This window comes from Aotus nancymaae, unplaced genomic scaffold, assembly GCF_030222135.1.
Source record: "Aotus nancymaae isolate 86718 unplaced genomic scaffold, 86718_ANA_hifiasm-v0.15.2.pri h1tg000018l, whole genome shotgun sequence".
In the NCBI taxonomy this organism is placed as follows: domain Eukaryota; kingdom Metazoa; phylum Chordata; class Mammalia; order Primates; family Aotidae; genus Aotus; species Aotus nancymaae.
In genome coordinates this window covers 8,364,884-8,380,242 of record NW_026988430.1, presented here as the reverse complement: position 1 = coordinate 8,380,242, position 15,359 = coordinate 8,364,884, and the positions used below count along the sequence as shown (strand labels likewise).

At 54.9% G+C, this 15,359-nt stretch overlaps 1 protein-coding gene across 2 annotated transcripts in view; it reads right to left on the bottom strand.

Annotated features, from left to right (window-relative positions):
* The window catches only part of LOC105707730 (unconventional myosin-XV), a 67,911-nt gene that overhangs the window by 28,298 nt on the left and 24,254 nt on the right, over nt 1-15,359 (bottom strand). For both annotated transcript variants that reach the window (XM_064378235.1, XM_012438776.3), the window contains 23 exons: nt 14,839-14,952; nt 14,191-14,249; nt 13,980-14,103; nt 12,922-13,017; nt 12,329-12,460; nt 11,642-11,767; nt 10,950-11,027; nt 9,941-10,089; nt 9,772-9,817; nt 9,461-9,585; nt 8,842-8,959; nt 8,362-8,537; nt 7,776-7,860; nt 7,005-7,058; nt 6,828-6,909; nt 6,618-6,748; nt 6,010-6,105; nt 3,563-3,798; nt 1,936-2,117; nt 1,578-1,650; nt 1,192-1,383; nt 790-950; nt 575-669 (listed from right to left, as the gene is read on the bottom strand). In XM_064378235.1, the coding sequence (XP_064234305.1) occupies nt 575-669; nt 790-950; nt 1,192-1,383; nt 1,578-1,650; nt 1,936-2,117; nt 3,563-3,798; nt 6,010-6,105; nt 6,618-6,748; nt 6,828-6,909; nt 7,005-7,058; nt 7,776-7,860; nt 8,362-8,537; nt 8,842-8,959; nt 9,461-9,585; nt 9,772-9,817; nt 9,941-10,089; nt 10,950-11,027; nt 11,642-11,767; nt 12,329-12,460; nt 12,922-13,017; nt 13,980-14,103; nt 14,191-14,249; nt 14,839-14,952 (2,730 nt within the window). The remainder of the gene's footprint in view (nt 1-574; nt 670-789; nt 951-1,191; nt 1,384-1,577; nt 1,651-1,935; nt 2,118-3,562; nt 3,799-6,009; nt 6,106-6,617; nt 6,749-6,827; nt 6,910-7,004; nt 7,059-7,775; nt 7,861-8,361; nt 8,538-8,841; nt 8,960-9,460; nt 9,586-9,771; nt 9,818-9,940; nt 10,090-10,949; nt 11,028-11,641; nt 11,768-12,328; nt 12,461-12,921; nt 13,018-13,979; nt 14,104-14,190; nt 14,250-14,838; nt 14,953-15,359) is intronic.

Here is a 15,359-nt window from a genome sequence, read left to right as displayed (position 1 = left end):
CTGCATATTGTATTAGGGGCAGTGGGGGTGGGGTGGGTTCTGGAGAGTTTCCAGAGTGAGCAAGGGTACCTGAGGGGTCTCATGAGATCGGGGGCCAGAGGACCCAGGGACCAAGGTCATTCAACTCCACCCAGATATTTTAGTGGCCCCAGGGGGCTGGATCCCACCAGAGGTGCACTTCTTTCTTTCTTTCTTTTTTTTTTTTTTGAGACAGGGTCTTGCTGTTGCACAGTGCTGGAGCTAGAGCACAGTGGTGCGATCATGGCTCACTGCAGACTTCCTGGGCTCAAAAGATCCTCCTGCCTCAGCCTCCTAAGTAGTTGGGACTACAGAGGCATGCCACCATGCTTGGCTAGAGGTGCACTTCTAACTACCTTCCAGGATCAGCTAAGAGTATCTCTAGCTGTGAAGCGACCCTCATCCTTTGCCCAGCCTCCAGTAGACACCCAGATGGGACACACCACCCCATGACCCTGGCTGTGAGAAGTTCTCAGGTCACCCTGTACAAATGTGTGACTTGGGTGTACATGCTGTGCCTGCAGTCTGCAGATGACCTGCCTCACTCCATCCCTACCGCATCCCCATAGGACAGCACGGGGTCGAAGAGGCTATCCAGGTAGCAGTCCAGCCCCTTGTGGGGCCCAGCAGGCTCTCCAAGACTGTCTGACTCTGGAGGGGAGGGCACAAAAACGTCAAGAAGTTCTTTTTTCCTTTTTTCCTGATGATTTCCACCCCCCATAGCCCCCAAGGCTCCCTCCCCAACAGAGACAGCAGCCATTGTTGGTTGACCTTGGTGGGTTGCTGTCCCTCTCTGAGCCTCAGTCTCCCCATTTGTACCATCCTCATTGTGGCTGCTGTTCCCATCAGAGTCCGGTACTTTGTGCATGTGTTCCTGGAGCTGGGGTCTAGCGGGCGTGTCCTCATCCGAGTCCCAGCTGTTCCCAAACACCCTGTGGGGAAAAGGAAAGTGGAGGTGCTGACCCCCAGAGAGATCCCAGAACCTTACAAATTTTCCTCTGCACGCTGGAATTGGGTGGCTTTCTCCCTTTAAAAGCAGGATCCTTTGGTGAACTCTACCTCCTTAAGAACCTGAAGTCTAAGTTCAGGGCTCAGTCTGTCCCAGCAGCTGGGAGGGGCAGGCCTTCTGCCTGGGAGTGGCCATCTGTGAGGGGGTCCCCCATAGCTACCTACACTTTGGGGCCTCCCCTGCTGGGTACAGGCCCCTCTGTGCCCACAATGAAATAGGACTTCTGTCGAGGGAAGTCCTTGAGCAGCTCCAGGTCCGACACCAGGTCCAACACGTAGTCGTGGCCAGCCAGCTCTGCCCACTGGACACCATTCTTCATGGCCACAGTCCAGCCACGCCAACCATCTGCCAGCCCCCTGGTGATGGTATGCACAGGAAAAAAAATGAGGGACAGAGTCATCAGGCACTACCTGGGGAGATCCTGGGATATAAGGCAGACCCTAAACATGAATGGAGTGGACCCTATGGGACCCTTTGGGGGATGTGACCTCCCCCCAGCCTACATTCCAGGTACATAAGAGTGTGCTGGGAGGGCATCCTAGGAGCCAACCTGTGCCTCAGAATGTCTCCAGCCACCTCTTCCCCCGTACTCCAGGAGTGCACCGGGCAGGAGAACTGGTCACCTGGGGCACAGCAGGTGCCGGGCTCAGGTTGGAGCATCTGAGTCCAGTCTGGCTGTGCTTCCCTGCTTGCTTCCTCCTCTCAGGCTTCCTGTATCTGTAGTCTCACTTCCCTGGCTTCCCCTCTCCGGGCCAGGTCCCACCCCCACACACAGACTTTCATGCAGAGCCATATTGGAGCAGGCCCCTCTTTGGCTCCAGAACATCCAGTGGCTTCTGCCATCCCTAGGGCTCACTGGGCCCTGATGACTCCCACTGCCCTCATTGAGGCTGGGGAAGGCAGCTTACCATTGAAGCAGCCCACGTCCAGCGCCATGCTGGCCTTCTCATAGGTCGCTGTCCACTCGAGCTGGGTTGGGGGTAAGGTTCGGGCAACCCCCGAGCCCTGCTGTTGGGCCCGGCCCATGGCCTGCATGAGGCGGTGCTGACACACAGCCTGGAAGCCATTCCGCCCATAATCAGACACAAACCTGATGGGTAGGAGTTGGAACCAGGATCAAGAGGGATCTGAAGCTAGCTGGGGGCCGGTGGGTGGGGGTAGGTAATTCTGAGGCTAGTCTGAGAAAAGGCCAGGCTATTCTAGAGCCCCAAGGTGAAGCTGAAAAGGCCCCAGGCTAGTTCGGAAGGGTCCTAGGCTAGAGTCCAGTGCTCTGGGACTATACTTAAGGGGTTCCAGGCTAGCCTACAAAAGACTGCAGGGTAGCTTAGAGTCCCATAGCTAAACTGAAAGGGTCCCAGGCTAGCCCAGAAGTATCTCAGGCCAGCACAGAGGTCCAAGGACAGACCAAAGAGATTCCAGCTTGTTGGAACAAAATGTCATTGACAGGATGTGGTCTGCAGCTGGGTGTGGGCAACAACCTGAACTCTGCCTTCATTCTCTCACAGGGTAACGTTGGGTGGTTATCTGCCCTCTCTGAGCCTCTTCTCCAAGTTTTCTTTTCTTTTCTTTTTTTTTTGAGACAGAGTCTTGCTCTGTCACCAGGCGCCAGGCCAGAGTGCAGTGGCACAATCTTGGCTCACTGCAACTTCCGCCTCCTGGGTTCAAGCTATTCTCCTGCCTCAGTTTCCCGAGTAGCTGGGACTACAGGCGCGCACCACCACGCCCAGCTAATTTTTGTATTTTTTTTAGTAGAGACAGGGTTTCACCATGTTGGCCAGGATGGTCTCGATCTCTTGACCTTGTGATCCACCCGCCTTGGCCTCCCAAAGTGCTGGGATTACAGGTGTGAGCCACCGCACCCGGCCCTCCTCCAAGTTTTCTATAAAAGAGATGGCTGAGGGTTCAACTCAACCTAGGCTCAATGAGCCCAATCCCTACCAGTCATTCCCCATGCTTCCCTCACCTCCACATCCTACACCCCCTGCAGCTAAGCCTGGCTGCAGGCCCACAGTAGCCCACAGTAGCTAGAGAGGGAACCTAGCACCATGCCCTCAGGAAAGCCCTAGATAGGCAGGCCAGCAATGGCCCTACCCTGGTGTCAGCTGCCACAGAGTCACAAGACTGGCCAGGTGATGTCCATCTGCTGCATGCTGGCCTGAGCAAGATTCTGTAACTCTGTAGCTCACAGCCACCATGTTGGGTGGGTTCTATTGCCATCCCCAAATTATAGGGGAGAAACAGGTTCAGAGAGGGGCAGTGAATTGTCTCAGGCAGTGACTTGTCTCATATATGGCTGAGCTGGGATTTCAACACTGATTGAGTCCAGCATCCATACTCCTAACCACCCCACTAAACTCCCATGCTGTGAGAGGTAAATGCATCCCAATAGAAACTCAGAGCAGCCCTGGCCAGCCTCCATGCCTGAGCTTTCCAGCATAGAGATCTCACTCCTGGCCTGACTTTTAACACCCCACCTGGGCCCCATTGCTGGTGCCACCATCCCTCACGTTCCAGCCCCTATCCAGTCCCACTTACTTGAGAAGGTACTTGTTGAAGCGCGGGGAAGGTGCAAAGCTACTGAGGCAGGCGGCCAGCAGCAGCCAGCCCCGCTCAGCATTGTGGGCATTGTGATTGTGCCACACCTGGTTGGCCAGCTGTGCCAGGATCTCGTCCCGCAGCTCAGGCACTGCCAGCCCCTTCTGCACAATGTAGTTGCCGAAGATGTTCTCCTGGGCACCATGCAGGTGGGGGTCGCCCATGAAGCGCAGGATCTGGGCCACGAACAGAATGTCTTGGAAAGTTGTTCCTTCTGGTCCCCACCCCACAACATGCATCCCTTTCATGTCCCTCCCATGTGTTCCCGTGCCCACATAAATGCCCCTCATATTACAATATAACAGCATATATATATATATATATATATTTTTTTTTTTTTTGAGACGGAGTTTCACTCTTGTTACCCAGGCTGGAGTGCAATGGCGCGATCTCAGCTCACCGCAGCCTCCGCCTCCTGGGTTCAGGCAATTCTCCTGCCTCAGCCTCCTGAGTAGCTGGGATTACAGGCACGCACCACCGTGCTCAGCTAATTTTTTGTATTTTTAGTAGAGACGGGGTTTCACCATGTTGACCAGGATGATCTCGATCTCTTGACCTCGTGATCCACCCGCCTCGGCCTCCCAAAGTGCTGGGATTACAGGCGTGAGCCACCGCGCCCAGCTATATGTGTGTGTGTGTGTATATATATATATATATAAAATTTTTTTTTTTTTTGAGATGAGGTCTCTGTCACCCAGGCTAGAGTGCAGTGGCAGAATCTCAGTTCACTGTGCCTCAACTTCCCTGGGTTCAAGCGATCCTCTTGCCTCAGCCCCTCAAGTAGCTGGGATTACAGGTATGTGCAGCCACACCCAGCTAATTTTTGTGTTTTTAGTAGAGACAGGGTTTCACCATGTTGCCCAGGCTGATCTCAAACTCCTGGGCTCAATGGATCTGCTCACCTTGGCCTCCCAAAGTGCTGGGATTACAAGCGTGCACCACTGAGCCTACAACTGCCATATTCTATGCCGAATGACTAGGCAGTTCATCTCGACTATGGGAAAACTCTAGATCCAAAGTATGTGTCATCTTCCCTGTTCATGAACCTTCTAGAGCTCCCCATACAGCCCCAACTCCCTCCCCAGACCCCTGGCCTCCAACCAGACCCTCACTTTCTGCTCTATCTAGGCTGCAGAAGGTTCTTTTTAACATTCAGATATGACCACATCCCTCCCATGGAAGCCCCTGCCTTGGCTCCCTAGGTACCTTGGGATGAAATCTAAGCTCTGGGTCTGTAATCAAGGCCTCACTGGCCACTCTCACCCTTGCCCTTCTGACTCTGTTCTGACCATACCAATTTCCTCTTTTCTCTGTACTTTCTCCACTCTCCCTGCTTGGCAAATTCTCCTCCAGCTCAAATGCCTTCTCCTCCAGGAAGCCCTCTGTGGCCCTGCCCAGGGCTGAGTTAGTGGCCCCAACAGACTCCCTAGCTTTGGTGCTTCCCTCTGTTCATGCTGGTGGTCACTGGCCGGGTCAGCTCTGCCTCCCTGTGAGACTGAGAAGTCCTTAAGGAGAAGACCTGGGTATCTTCTTAGTGTCCCTAAAAGACTCCAAGGCAGCCTTTTTTTTTTTTTATTTGGAGATGGAGTCTTGCTCTGTCACCAGGCTAGAGTGCAGTGGCATGCTCTCGGGTCACTGCAACCTCTGACTCCCTGGTTCAAGGAATTCTCCTGCCTCAGCCTCCTGAGTAGCTGGGATTACAGACATGTGCTACCATACCCAGCTAATTTTTTTGTATTTTCAGTAGAGACAGGGTTTCACCATGTTGGCCAGGATAGTCTCGATCTCTTGACCTCATTATCCATCCGCCTCAGTCTCCCAAAGTGCTGAGACTACAGGAGTGAGACACTGCGCCTGGCCCAAGGCGGTCTTTTTTTGTCCAGAAGATAGCTGGGAGAAGAAAAGCCACCAATCCTCAGAGAGGAAGCCATATCCTCCCACTGACATAAAAGTTTCTTCTGGCCAGGTGCAGTGGCTCACGCCTGTAATCCCAGCACTTTGAAGGAGGCCAAGGCAGGCGAATCACGAGACCAGGAGTTCGAGACCAGCCTGGCCAATATGGTAAAACCCTGTCTCTACTAGAAATACAAAAATTAGCCATGTGCATTGGCATGAGCCTGTAGTCCCAGCTACTCAGGAAGTTGAGGCAAGAGAAACACTTCAACTCGGGAGGCAGAGGTTGCAGTGAGCCAAGATTGCACCACTACACTCTGGCCTGGGTGACACAGCAAGACTCTGTCTCAAAAAAAAAAAAAATTCTCCTTTGGGGAAGAGGTATGGGGCTCATGGATTGGGCTTGGGCAGGGCTGGGAAGACTGGGAGCCTCATGGCCCAGCTTCAGGGCCAGGGGCTATGAATTAGAAGGTGGGCTGGGGAGGATCCCATACCAGCTTGAAGATGCTCACGGCTTCTGCATGGTGCTCGGCTGGCAGCTGCGTAAGGGGTGTCCTCAGGGGCACTGTCAGCATCCCAAAGGTAGGTTCCTAGGGCACAGGGCAGGCATGTGAGCAGACAGTTCTGAGACTGATACACACATCTGGACCCACTGCCCTGTGCCACATGGGGCTCCAGGGCCTATGACACAGGGGCTCTGGTCCTCAGTGTATGGATAGGGAAACTGAGGGCTGAAACTCAGTGTATGGATAGGAAACTGAGGGGCCACAGTGGCCCTCAGCAAGTCGGTGGTAGGGACAGGATGAACCCTCATCTGGAGGGGAGGAAATCAGAGCTGGGCTGACGTGCTATGGCTCCACCAGTTGTTTCTGAAATATTTCCAGACTGGTTGGTAGTAAATAGCCCTGCCCAAGCCCCTGAGGGCTCTCCACTGCTATCCAGACCCCCGGGATCTCCCAGAGTCCCTACGATCCAGCAACTAAAAGGCTCATACCCAACACCACTGGGCACAGCTGGGACCCTGCCCCAGGGCAAGGACAATGTCCCTTCTAATTGGTCAGCCCTATCAGCCAGGGCGCCTTGGACCTCAGCTAGCCCTTGCCTTGAAGTGGCACCGGACAAACTTGGCCATGGGATAGTTGTTGATATCCAGGGGCAGTGTGACACGGGGCTCAGCCTGGAGCCGAGGAGTCCGCACAGGGGCCACCCGAGGCACCCGGGCCAGCCTGAGGCCTGTGGAGAGAGGAGGGAATGGGAATGCAGTGCCTGCTCCAATCTGCCTGTGCCCTCCCTGCGCCCAGTGCCAACCCACCTGCCACTGCTTGCAGGAGCCCAGCCAGCTCGGCCGGTACCTCGAGGTGCCCCACAGCCACTACCTCCCGCTTGCTCAGCTCCTGGAGGAACAGTGCATGGGGCAGGGACAGACCTGCCACATCCCCACCTGCCAGCCTCCCTCCCTGGCCCTGCTGCCACCCAGACCTGCACCTACCTCCTGCTCCTGCAACTGTGCCCCCTCCACCCGGTGCCTCCACTCTGCCCTCAGCTTCAGAAGAGCAGATGTCAAGGTGGGGAGTGGCAGGCAGAGGCAACTGCGGACACCCAGGCAGGCCAGGTCAGCTTATGCAAGGCAGCCACACTCAAGCAACGAGGGGCAGCTTGCCACTGCCCCACTCCACAGGTGGGGTGGGAGACCGAGGTTGGCCAGAAAAACAGGGAGGGGAAAGGAGAGAGAGCAAGAGAAAGACAGAGGCAAAGAGCGGAGGGAGGAAAACTCTGGGGAAAGAGATGTACAAGGAGGATTTCTGGGAGGTGGCTGAGCAGTGTCATGGGAAGCCCTCCTCTGTAGTGCCACAAAGCCTTCAGTAAAGGCTACATACTGCTTTGTTGGTTTGGGAACTGCATTTGTCTTTCTGGTGGCTGGTTTACATGACAGTGGGCCAAGATATGAAGGTAAGAGCAAAACCATACCCAGTGACATTCAGGTCACCAAATTCTAATGGCCCTCAATTCCTTAAGACCCCACTGTGAACCCAGCACCAGGCCAAATCTTTCAATACAACATCTCATTTAACCCTCTCCACAATCCCAAGGGGTAGATTGGAAAATTGAGGAGAGAATGGCCCAGATTACACAGCTAGTGGGTGGCAGAGGCAGAATTTGAACCGCAAACTGCCTGAGGCCAATGGTCTCTTCTTGGGGGTTAAGTGCCTTTTCCCCTTCTCTGCTGTCCCCTTGGACTGAGATTGGGTAGGGCCTGTACCTTGAGGTAGCGTCGGCGGCTCATGTATGCGTGTACCAGGGACCGGAACTTCACCAGACTCCTCCTCATCTGCTGATAGCGTTGCCTGGATTGGGGGAGTGAGGAGGTCAGGGATTGGGGTTATAGGGTAACAGGGTGAACAAGGGGCAGAAAGGCCCCTGCCAGCCTGGCCTGGGAGCCAGTGTTCACACCTCACACTTGGGGCCCTTTGGCACAAAGGGAAACTGGAGCTCAGAGAGGGGCAGTGACTTGGCCAAGATTACACAGCAAATTAAGTAGCAAGGCCTGGATTAAACCTGCCTGAATCATTTATTTCCAAACAGCTTATAATCTCAGCGTCCCTGAGATGCAGGATAAGCCTCCTCTTGGCTGAATGGATTCCCACCCACCAGTCACAAGGGCCTAGGGATGGCTGGAAAGGGCATCCAAAAGCAGAGACACAGAATCTGATTATCCTCCCTGCAGAGGCTTCCATTCTCAGCTTCCATGCTTCCAGGAATAGGGAGCTCACTACTCAAGGTTGGACGTGACCTCTCCTGAGCCTGACCATAGGTCTCCTAGGAATCCTGCCTTTTCTGGGCCTCACCTGGCAAGGTAGCCACGGGCCCGGCTTTGCAGCAGGATGATCTTGTGGCGCAGAGAGCGGAATCGCCTCTTGATGAAGAAGCCACGGAAGCAGCGCTGCAGAGTAAGGGCCGCCAGATTCAGGACGTGCTCCCGCATACTCTCCAGCAGCTGGTGTAGGTGTTCCTTAAGGAACAGCTGAGGATAGGAGGCAGGCACTGAGGCAGGTAGGAGCCAGGAGGCTGAACTAAGGGCCCCTCCCTCTCTAGAATCCGTGGAGACAGAATAGACAGGGATGCCTCCTGGAGTGGAGCTGGAGGGATGGGGTGGATTTGGAGAGGTGGAAGAAAGGGTGCTGGTGAATCGGGCAGTTAGCATTCCATGTCCCAAGCTCATCTGGGTTGTTCCTGGGACAGTGGTCTCTAACTTGGACATTTCTGACTCTGGTTCTGGAGCCCCCAAATTGGGGTCTCTTAAGGGCTGACTGTGGGGTGGGACTCACCTTGCTGACCCCAACACGGTACATGTTTGGCATGACTGTGCACAGGCGACTCAGCACTGACACACACATGTCCCCATTAGCCGGCAGGTTGTGCTTGAGGGCCACTAGACAGCAGTACCTGGCAGGGGGCCCACACTCAGTCTGGGGCTATGAGACCTACCTGAGGTGCCTGCTAGACCATGGGGTTACCACCCCCGCCCCGTGTCCAAGACGCCTGGTCCCAGTGATGGCTCCACTAATAGTGCATTCTAAAAAAGGCACTCCATCCACCCTCAAGACTCTTTACTTCAGGGTGACAGAAAATTGTTACAATAGATGATTTCAGTAGAACAAGACACTTGACTGCCACCTGCTGGAAACTTTTCATTATAACTACTAAAACCATTCTAATCAACACGGAGGGTTGATTATACATATTATACATTATACAGCATATAATAAAACTACAAAAAAAGGCATGTATCTACCACATAACAGCTAGCATGTGGCAGCCTTATGTAGTGTACAATCTGAGCAACTGTGCACGGCAAGCCCTGTGCTGCTTGGGTTGTGTATTCCTGGGGCCATGGGGAGTTGGGCAGGGATTTATAGAGCTCAGGAACTACCCTAACCAAGGTACCTGTCAATGAACCCCTGGAAAGGCAGGCGCACTGGAAATCCCTCCTTGCGGATCCTCACGGTCTCCAGCACCCCTGTATAGCGTAACTGTGCCATTACTACATCTGGTTCAAAGAGACCAGGCTCCTGTAGGGGTGCGCAGAGAGGGAGTCTGCATATTGCCTCATCCATGTGCAAAGGGCACTATCATGGTGAATAGTCCCAGTGCTAGGCTGGGGAGATGCAGGTCCAGAGAGGCCAAGCCACTTGGTCAAGGTCACGCAGCATGGGCAGGAGGATTTGGTTCTCTCAGAGGTCTCAGCTCTCACTCACCTTCTTGTGGTTGGGTTTCAGGCAACGCACAAACAAGGGGTTACACCTGGCAGTGGCAGGAAGAGGACAGCATGAGAGGCCTCAGAAAAAGAAGGCTCTCACCCTCTGAAGGTCATGAGGTGGGTTAAGGGTGAGGCAGGGTGCTCTGCCCACTTGCCCCCTACCCTACCTCTCCATCTTTTCCACCAGATCCAGGAGTGACTGCTGGAACTTGGCAGCCACGGTGTGTGCCTTGTAGAGCCGAGTGACGGAGCTGCTCTTGCCCAGGCGCTGAGGGGCAGCCTGTGGGGCATGGCTGGAGAAGAGGTGTGCCACCACCTGGGCAGGGGTTGAGGGAGGGAAAACAGACAGGCAGGGGCCGGGAGACCAAAATGAGGAGGAACAGAGAGCAGGAGTCAAGTCTCTGGACCAGGGGATCTGAAGACTAACTGGACCCCTGTCCCTCTGCAAGGCCTCTGTTGTCTTGGCTTGCATGCTTCTCAAAACAGGTGGGGCTCAGCACCTTCCAAGGGATCCATCCCATAACTGGCTGACTTTTCCCCCTTTAGTCTGAGGAACACACAGTCACTGACTGTGTGCCTGGCCCCAAGGTGGCCTGTTAGACACATGGTTGTGAACTCTGGCTATGACCTCATGAGGAGGGTGCCCAGTTGACAGTAGGAAGCAGAGGGCCAGATGGGGGAGGTGATGTTACCAGGCCTGTGCTCTGTCCTAGGGCCATCTACTGGCCACAGTGTAGCTGGGATGCAGGGCCTCCCCAAGCCTTTAAAGGAACCCAAATTTGGTCCCCCAAGCTCTCCCCAGGGCCTTATGGGTGGAGTTGGGGGAACTGAGAACACCAGGAGGTGGGATTGGGAGAACAGGTCTGGCAGAAAGCAAGGAGAGAATGGGCCAGGGAATGGGGTGGGGCCAGGAATGGGGTAAGTACAGGGCAAGGCCACAACTGGTGGGATACAGGGTTAGAACTGGGAGTGGGGCCAAGGTCCGGCCACTGGGGCTGGGGGGAGCCAGAGGACAGGATCAGGACGAGGAGCTAGGTTTAGGGAAGAGCCAAGCTAGGCGGGAACAGGTCTGGCCAAAACTAGAGCCAGGACTAGACAACGTGGTCCAAGGCCTGCCCCCTGTGGGGGCAGGGCTATGCCTGGGGGCAGGGCCCTAGCGGCAGAAGGGAGGCTCACCCGTGTCCGGCTCCTTACGAACAGGTCTAGCACGTCCTGGCGCACTTGATCGTGGTTCTTGTCCAGGAACTTGTGCACCTGAAAAAGGAAACAACAGCCTGAGTAATCCCGGCCCTGCCCCTCCAGGCCTCTGTCTCTCTGTCTATCCTAGGAGGGACTGGATCCTCCTCACTGCTATGGTCCCCACTCCTCCAGACCCACCATTCTCTCCATTCCTGGGGGAGGGGAGCATTCGTCATGGCTTCACATGCCAGGTCTGGGTCTTGGCCTCACCCTCAGTGAAGTACATTGTCCTATGCCCATTCTCCAGATGAGAAAAGTAAGGCCCAGATGGGGACAGAGGCATGGAATCCTAGCCTGAGACACCTCCAGGGCAGGAATGAGCCTCAAATAATAGTGCTGAGGGTGCCCACAGTGATGTCACTACTGATAAGAGCCACTCTTTATCAAACCCACCCTACATTTCTCACACCCACCCCATGAGATGGGTACTATTATTATTCCCATTTTCCAAGTGAGAAAACTGAGGCTCAGACTGGCTAAGCAGTTTGCTCAAGGTCGCAGAGCTAGGGCACAGCAGAGCCAGAACTAGACCTGGGCGTGAATGTGTGGGGCCAGTGTTGTGCTTCTGTGTCTCTAACAGCTAGCAGCACTGCAGCACCAGCGGCCAGACTGGCCATCTTGGGGCTCACCTGGTAGGTGACCTTGCCTGCATAGTGCTTGATGGTGAACTCAGGCAGCGGCATCTTGGGTTTGGAATAGAGCGGGTTGGCGCCGTGATGGTAGTGGCACTTCTGTAGGAAGGTGTGGTCTGTAGCCTGGGGGCAGTTAGGGATCAGTTGGTGGGCAGGGGGCCTGGACACCCTGTTCCTGACCTGGTGGCAAACTCACTACCCCTGACTGCTCCCCATTGGGCACCAGCAAGGAACAACTCAGAGCTTCCCATGGCTGCCCCTCTCCTGGGTCAGAAGGCAAGCACCTTAGCCAGGCATTGGAGGCCTAAGTGGTCCCTTGAAGATACATGTGGCTGGGTGAGTTCCTAATTGCCTCCCCTCCAGGCCAGCTGTCTTTGCACTCTATTGATCTCACTGCCATCCACTCTTGTGTTTTGCAATCAGGATCTGAGGCCCAATCCTAAGGTTATCTCCTCCAGGAAAACTTCTGTGGCTTTCCAGGCTGGTGCAGCCTCTCCTCTGGACACCCACAGCTGCCCATATGGCCTCAATCACCCCAGGTTGTGAACAGTCAGTTGGGTGCCCCAACCTCCCACTGCCCGCCTCAGGCCAGAGCAGAGAGGAATGATGGAATCAGGCTGGGATGACGACACAAGGCTGAGAGATGTGTTACGTGACTAGGCTCAAATGGTATCTGCGGCTCACCTGAGGAAAGCAACACTGGTCGTCGAGGATGCGCAGGATGCCATAAGGCTTCAGTGAGATGAGGTTGATGCAGGGCTGGTTGTCAGCAAAGGTGATCTCCTGCCAGTCGATCTGCTCACGGATGTACTCCTCCTGCAGGCAGGGGGCAGCAGGAGCTCAGCCTCCCATCCCTGTCCAGGGTCCACCCACTCTCCTCCTTCAAAAAGCTTGAGCTCAACCACAGACCCTGAATCTGCCTGAAGGAGTGTGGCCAGCAGCACCTCTGCTTGCATACCTCCCAGAACAGGGAGCTCACCCCCTAATAAGGCAGCATGAGCCAACTCAGAGTCCTGCTGCTCCCTCTGCCTGGAACAGCCCAGTAGAGGACAAGAAGGACTCCCCCAAGGAGACTCCTCTTTGAGCACAGCACCTTAGCACCTTTCCCTCCAGAACAGAGGCCTTCCCATGAGCTGGTTCCTAGCTTAGAATGCCTTTCTCTCCACTGGCTGTGACGTCAGAATTGCTCTTAAACAACAAGTATATCCTTGTTTGTCTCCAAGAAGGTCCACTGTCCAGTCAAGATAGGGACAGGAGTGTTAATGGGGCCCGCACACCTGCTCCTCCTGGAAGACGATCTTGTTGAAAAGGTACTGAAGGTTCTCGTTTGCGTAGTTAATACACAGCTGCTCAAAGCTGTTGAAGCTCAGGTCCTGCCAGGTGGATAGGGAGGCTGGGAACAGTCCTTCCTGGGCCACCAGCCTATCTGCCCCTGTCTTCCCTGGTGGCAACTTCAAAAAGCTTGAGCTCAACCACAGACCCTTAGCTCAGAACCCTCCATGCCTCCTGCTACACCCAGGACAGAACCTGACAGGCTCTGTCCTGACAGCACAGGCAATGGCCGAAGGCCCAGGCTCCAGAGCCTTCTGCCTAGGTTCAAATTCTGGGTCTGCCACTTTCTAGCTATATGACCTTGAATAACAGTCCCATGCCTCAGTTTTCCCATCTATAAAATGAGGATATAGACAGTACCTGCCTCATAGGGTTGCTCTAAAGATGAAGTGAATTAACAAAGTGCTTTCAGCAGCACCTGGCACATAACAGGTGCCACGTGAGTGTCCGTGATGGTTGCATTGTGATCTTGCCCTGTCCCTCGCCACTTCCCTTGCTGTGCACTCACACAGCAGTCACCCCACACACAAGAAGTCCGGTCCCAGATCCCATGCCCCTCCACTCCTCCCAGCCTTTGCATATTCTGTTCCCAGCACCTATAGTGCCTTTGCTGGGTGTCAGGAGTGTCTCATCCCCATCCAGGAAGCCTTCCCCATTCCTGCCTAGGTGAATGATGCCCACTGGAGCATATGGGGTTGTCAGAGTCTGCCCCCACCCCCACCCAGCCTCACCTGGAAGCTCCCCAAGGGCAGGGCCCTGGCTGGTCCTTTCTGGGCAGTTGGTATTGCCCAGCACAGGGCCTGGCCCAGAGGCCTTGGGGAGTGCTTGTGGTGAGTAAAGAAAATGGAAGGTGACAAGGGAGATAGTGACGGGGAGGGGTCCATGAAGGGAAGATGGCACCTGCTGCAGGCACAGAAAGGGATGGGAAGGGCAGCCTGAGACACCTGAGGGAGGTGAGACCTCGCCTATGTCCCCTGCCCCTCAGCCTCCCACATGGCCCCACCTCAAAACCATAGATGTCCAGGATGGCGATGGACAGTGTATCCTGCCGCGGGGATATCAGCGCGTTGACCCTGGCAATGAGCCAGCTGAACAGCAGCGCATACAGGACCTTGGCGATGGCGTCCCTAAAGCAGAGGTGGCGCTATTGTGGGCAGGATACTGTGGTGGGGTGCTGGGCCCTGGGGCTCAGGCAGGGTGGGGTGCGGCCTCACCTGGCATCCACAGCGCTCTCCACAGTTAGGGGTGTGAAGATCTTCTCTCGCATTGTCTCCTAGGGAGGGGCACAGCCCTTGAGTGACAGCAGGCTGGACACTGCCTCCAGAAAGCCCCCAGGGGACTAGGGGAGTGGAGCATGAGGAAGGAAGGCTGGAGGGATGTGACTGGGCTCAGGTACACAGAGGCTAGGCTGGACTACCCCCGCCCCTACCCGACTCTGCCTGGCAATGCTAGTCATGGTGGGGACTGCAGGTCTAATGGGGGAGACAGAGGCATCAGCAGACACAATGAGATCAACCCTGGGCAGGGGGAATGATCCTAGGGCTGTGAAAGACCAAAGGAGGCACTGACCTGGCCAAAGATCAGAGAAGGCTTCTTAGAGGAGAGAATAGCTGTATAGGGTTTTAAAGGATGAGTAGGTGAGAAAAAAGGAAGAACATTCCAGATAGAGAAAACAGCCCATGCAAGTCTGAGATTGGAATCTGAAATGTCTTTGGGGTCTTGAAATTACTCCCTTCCATGCCTGACCCATGGACAGAGAGCAGGGGAGAGGGAGAGGCTGCCCACACAGGATGGGCACAAGGCAGCTCTGACCAGGCCCTGGTAGGAAGCTTTGTTCGAAGTCCAGATGCCCACAGACTCACGGTCACTTTGAAGGTGATGGCCTTCTGCAGGCCCTCAGGGGAGATCTGTAGCAGCTCAGCCACAGCCTGGATTTCCCGGGCACTCACCACTGAGGCCACCTCCTGCGCATCCGTCTATGCAAAATACCAACAGGAATGTGTTTTGAACTAGATAAGCTGAATTTAAAGTTCATATAAAAAACAGGGCCGGGCACTGTGGCTCACGCTTGTAATCCCAGAACTTTGGGAGGCGAGGTGGGCAGATTACCTGAGGTCAGGAGTTCGAGACCAGCCTGGCCAACATGGTGAAATCCTGTCTCTACTAAAAATATAAAAATTAGCGGGGTGGTAGTGGCACGTGCCTGTAATCCCAGCTACTTGGGAGACCGAGGCAGGAGAATTGCTTGAGCCTGGGAGGCAGAGGTTGTGGTGAGTAGAGATTGTGCCACTGCACTCCAGTTTAGGCGACAGAGTGAGACCCTCCCCACAAAAAAAACCCACCAAAAACCATTGTGAACGAAGTTAAAACATGAACGACAAAC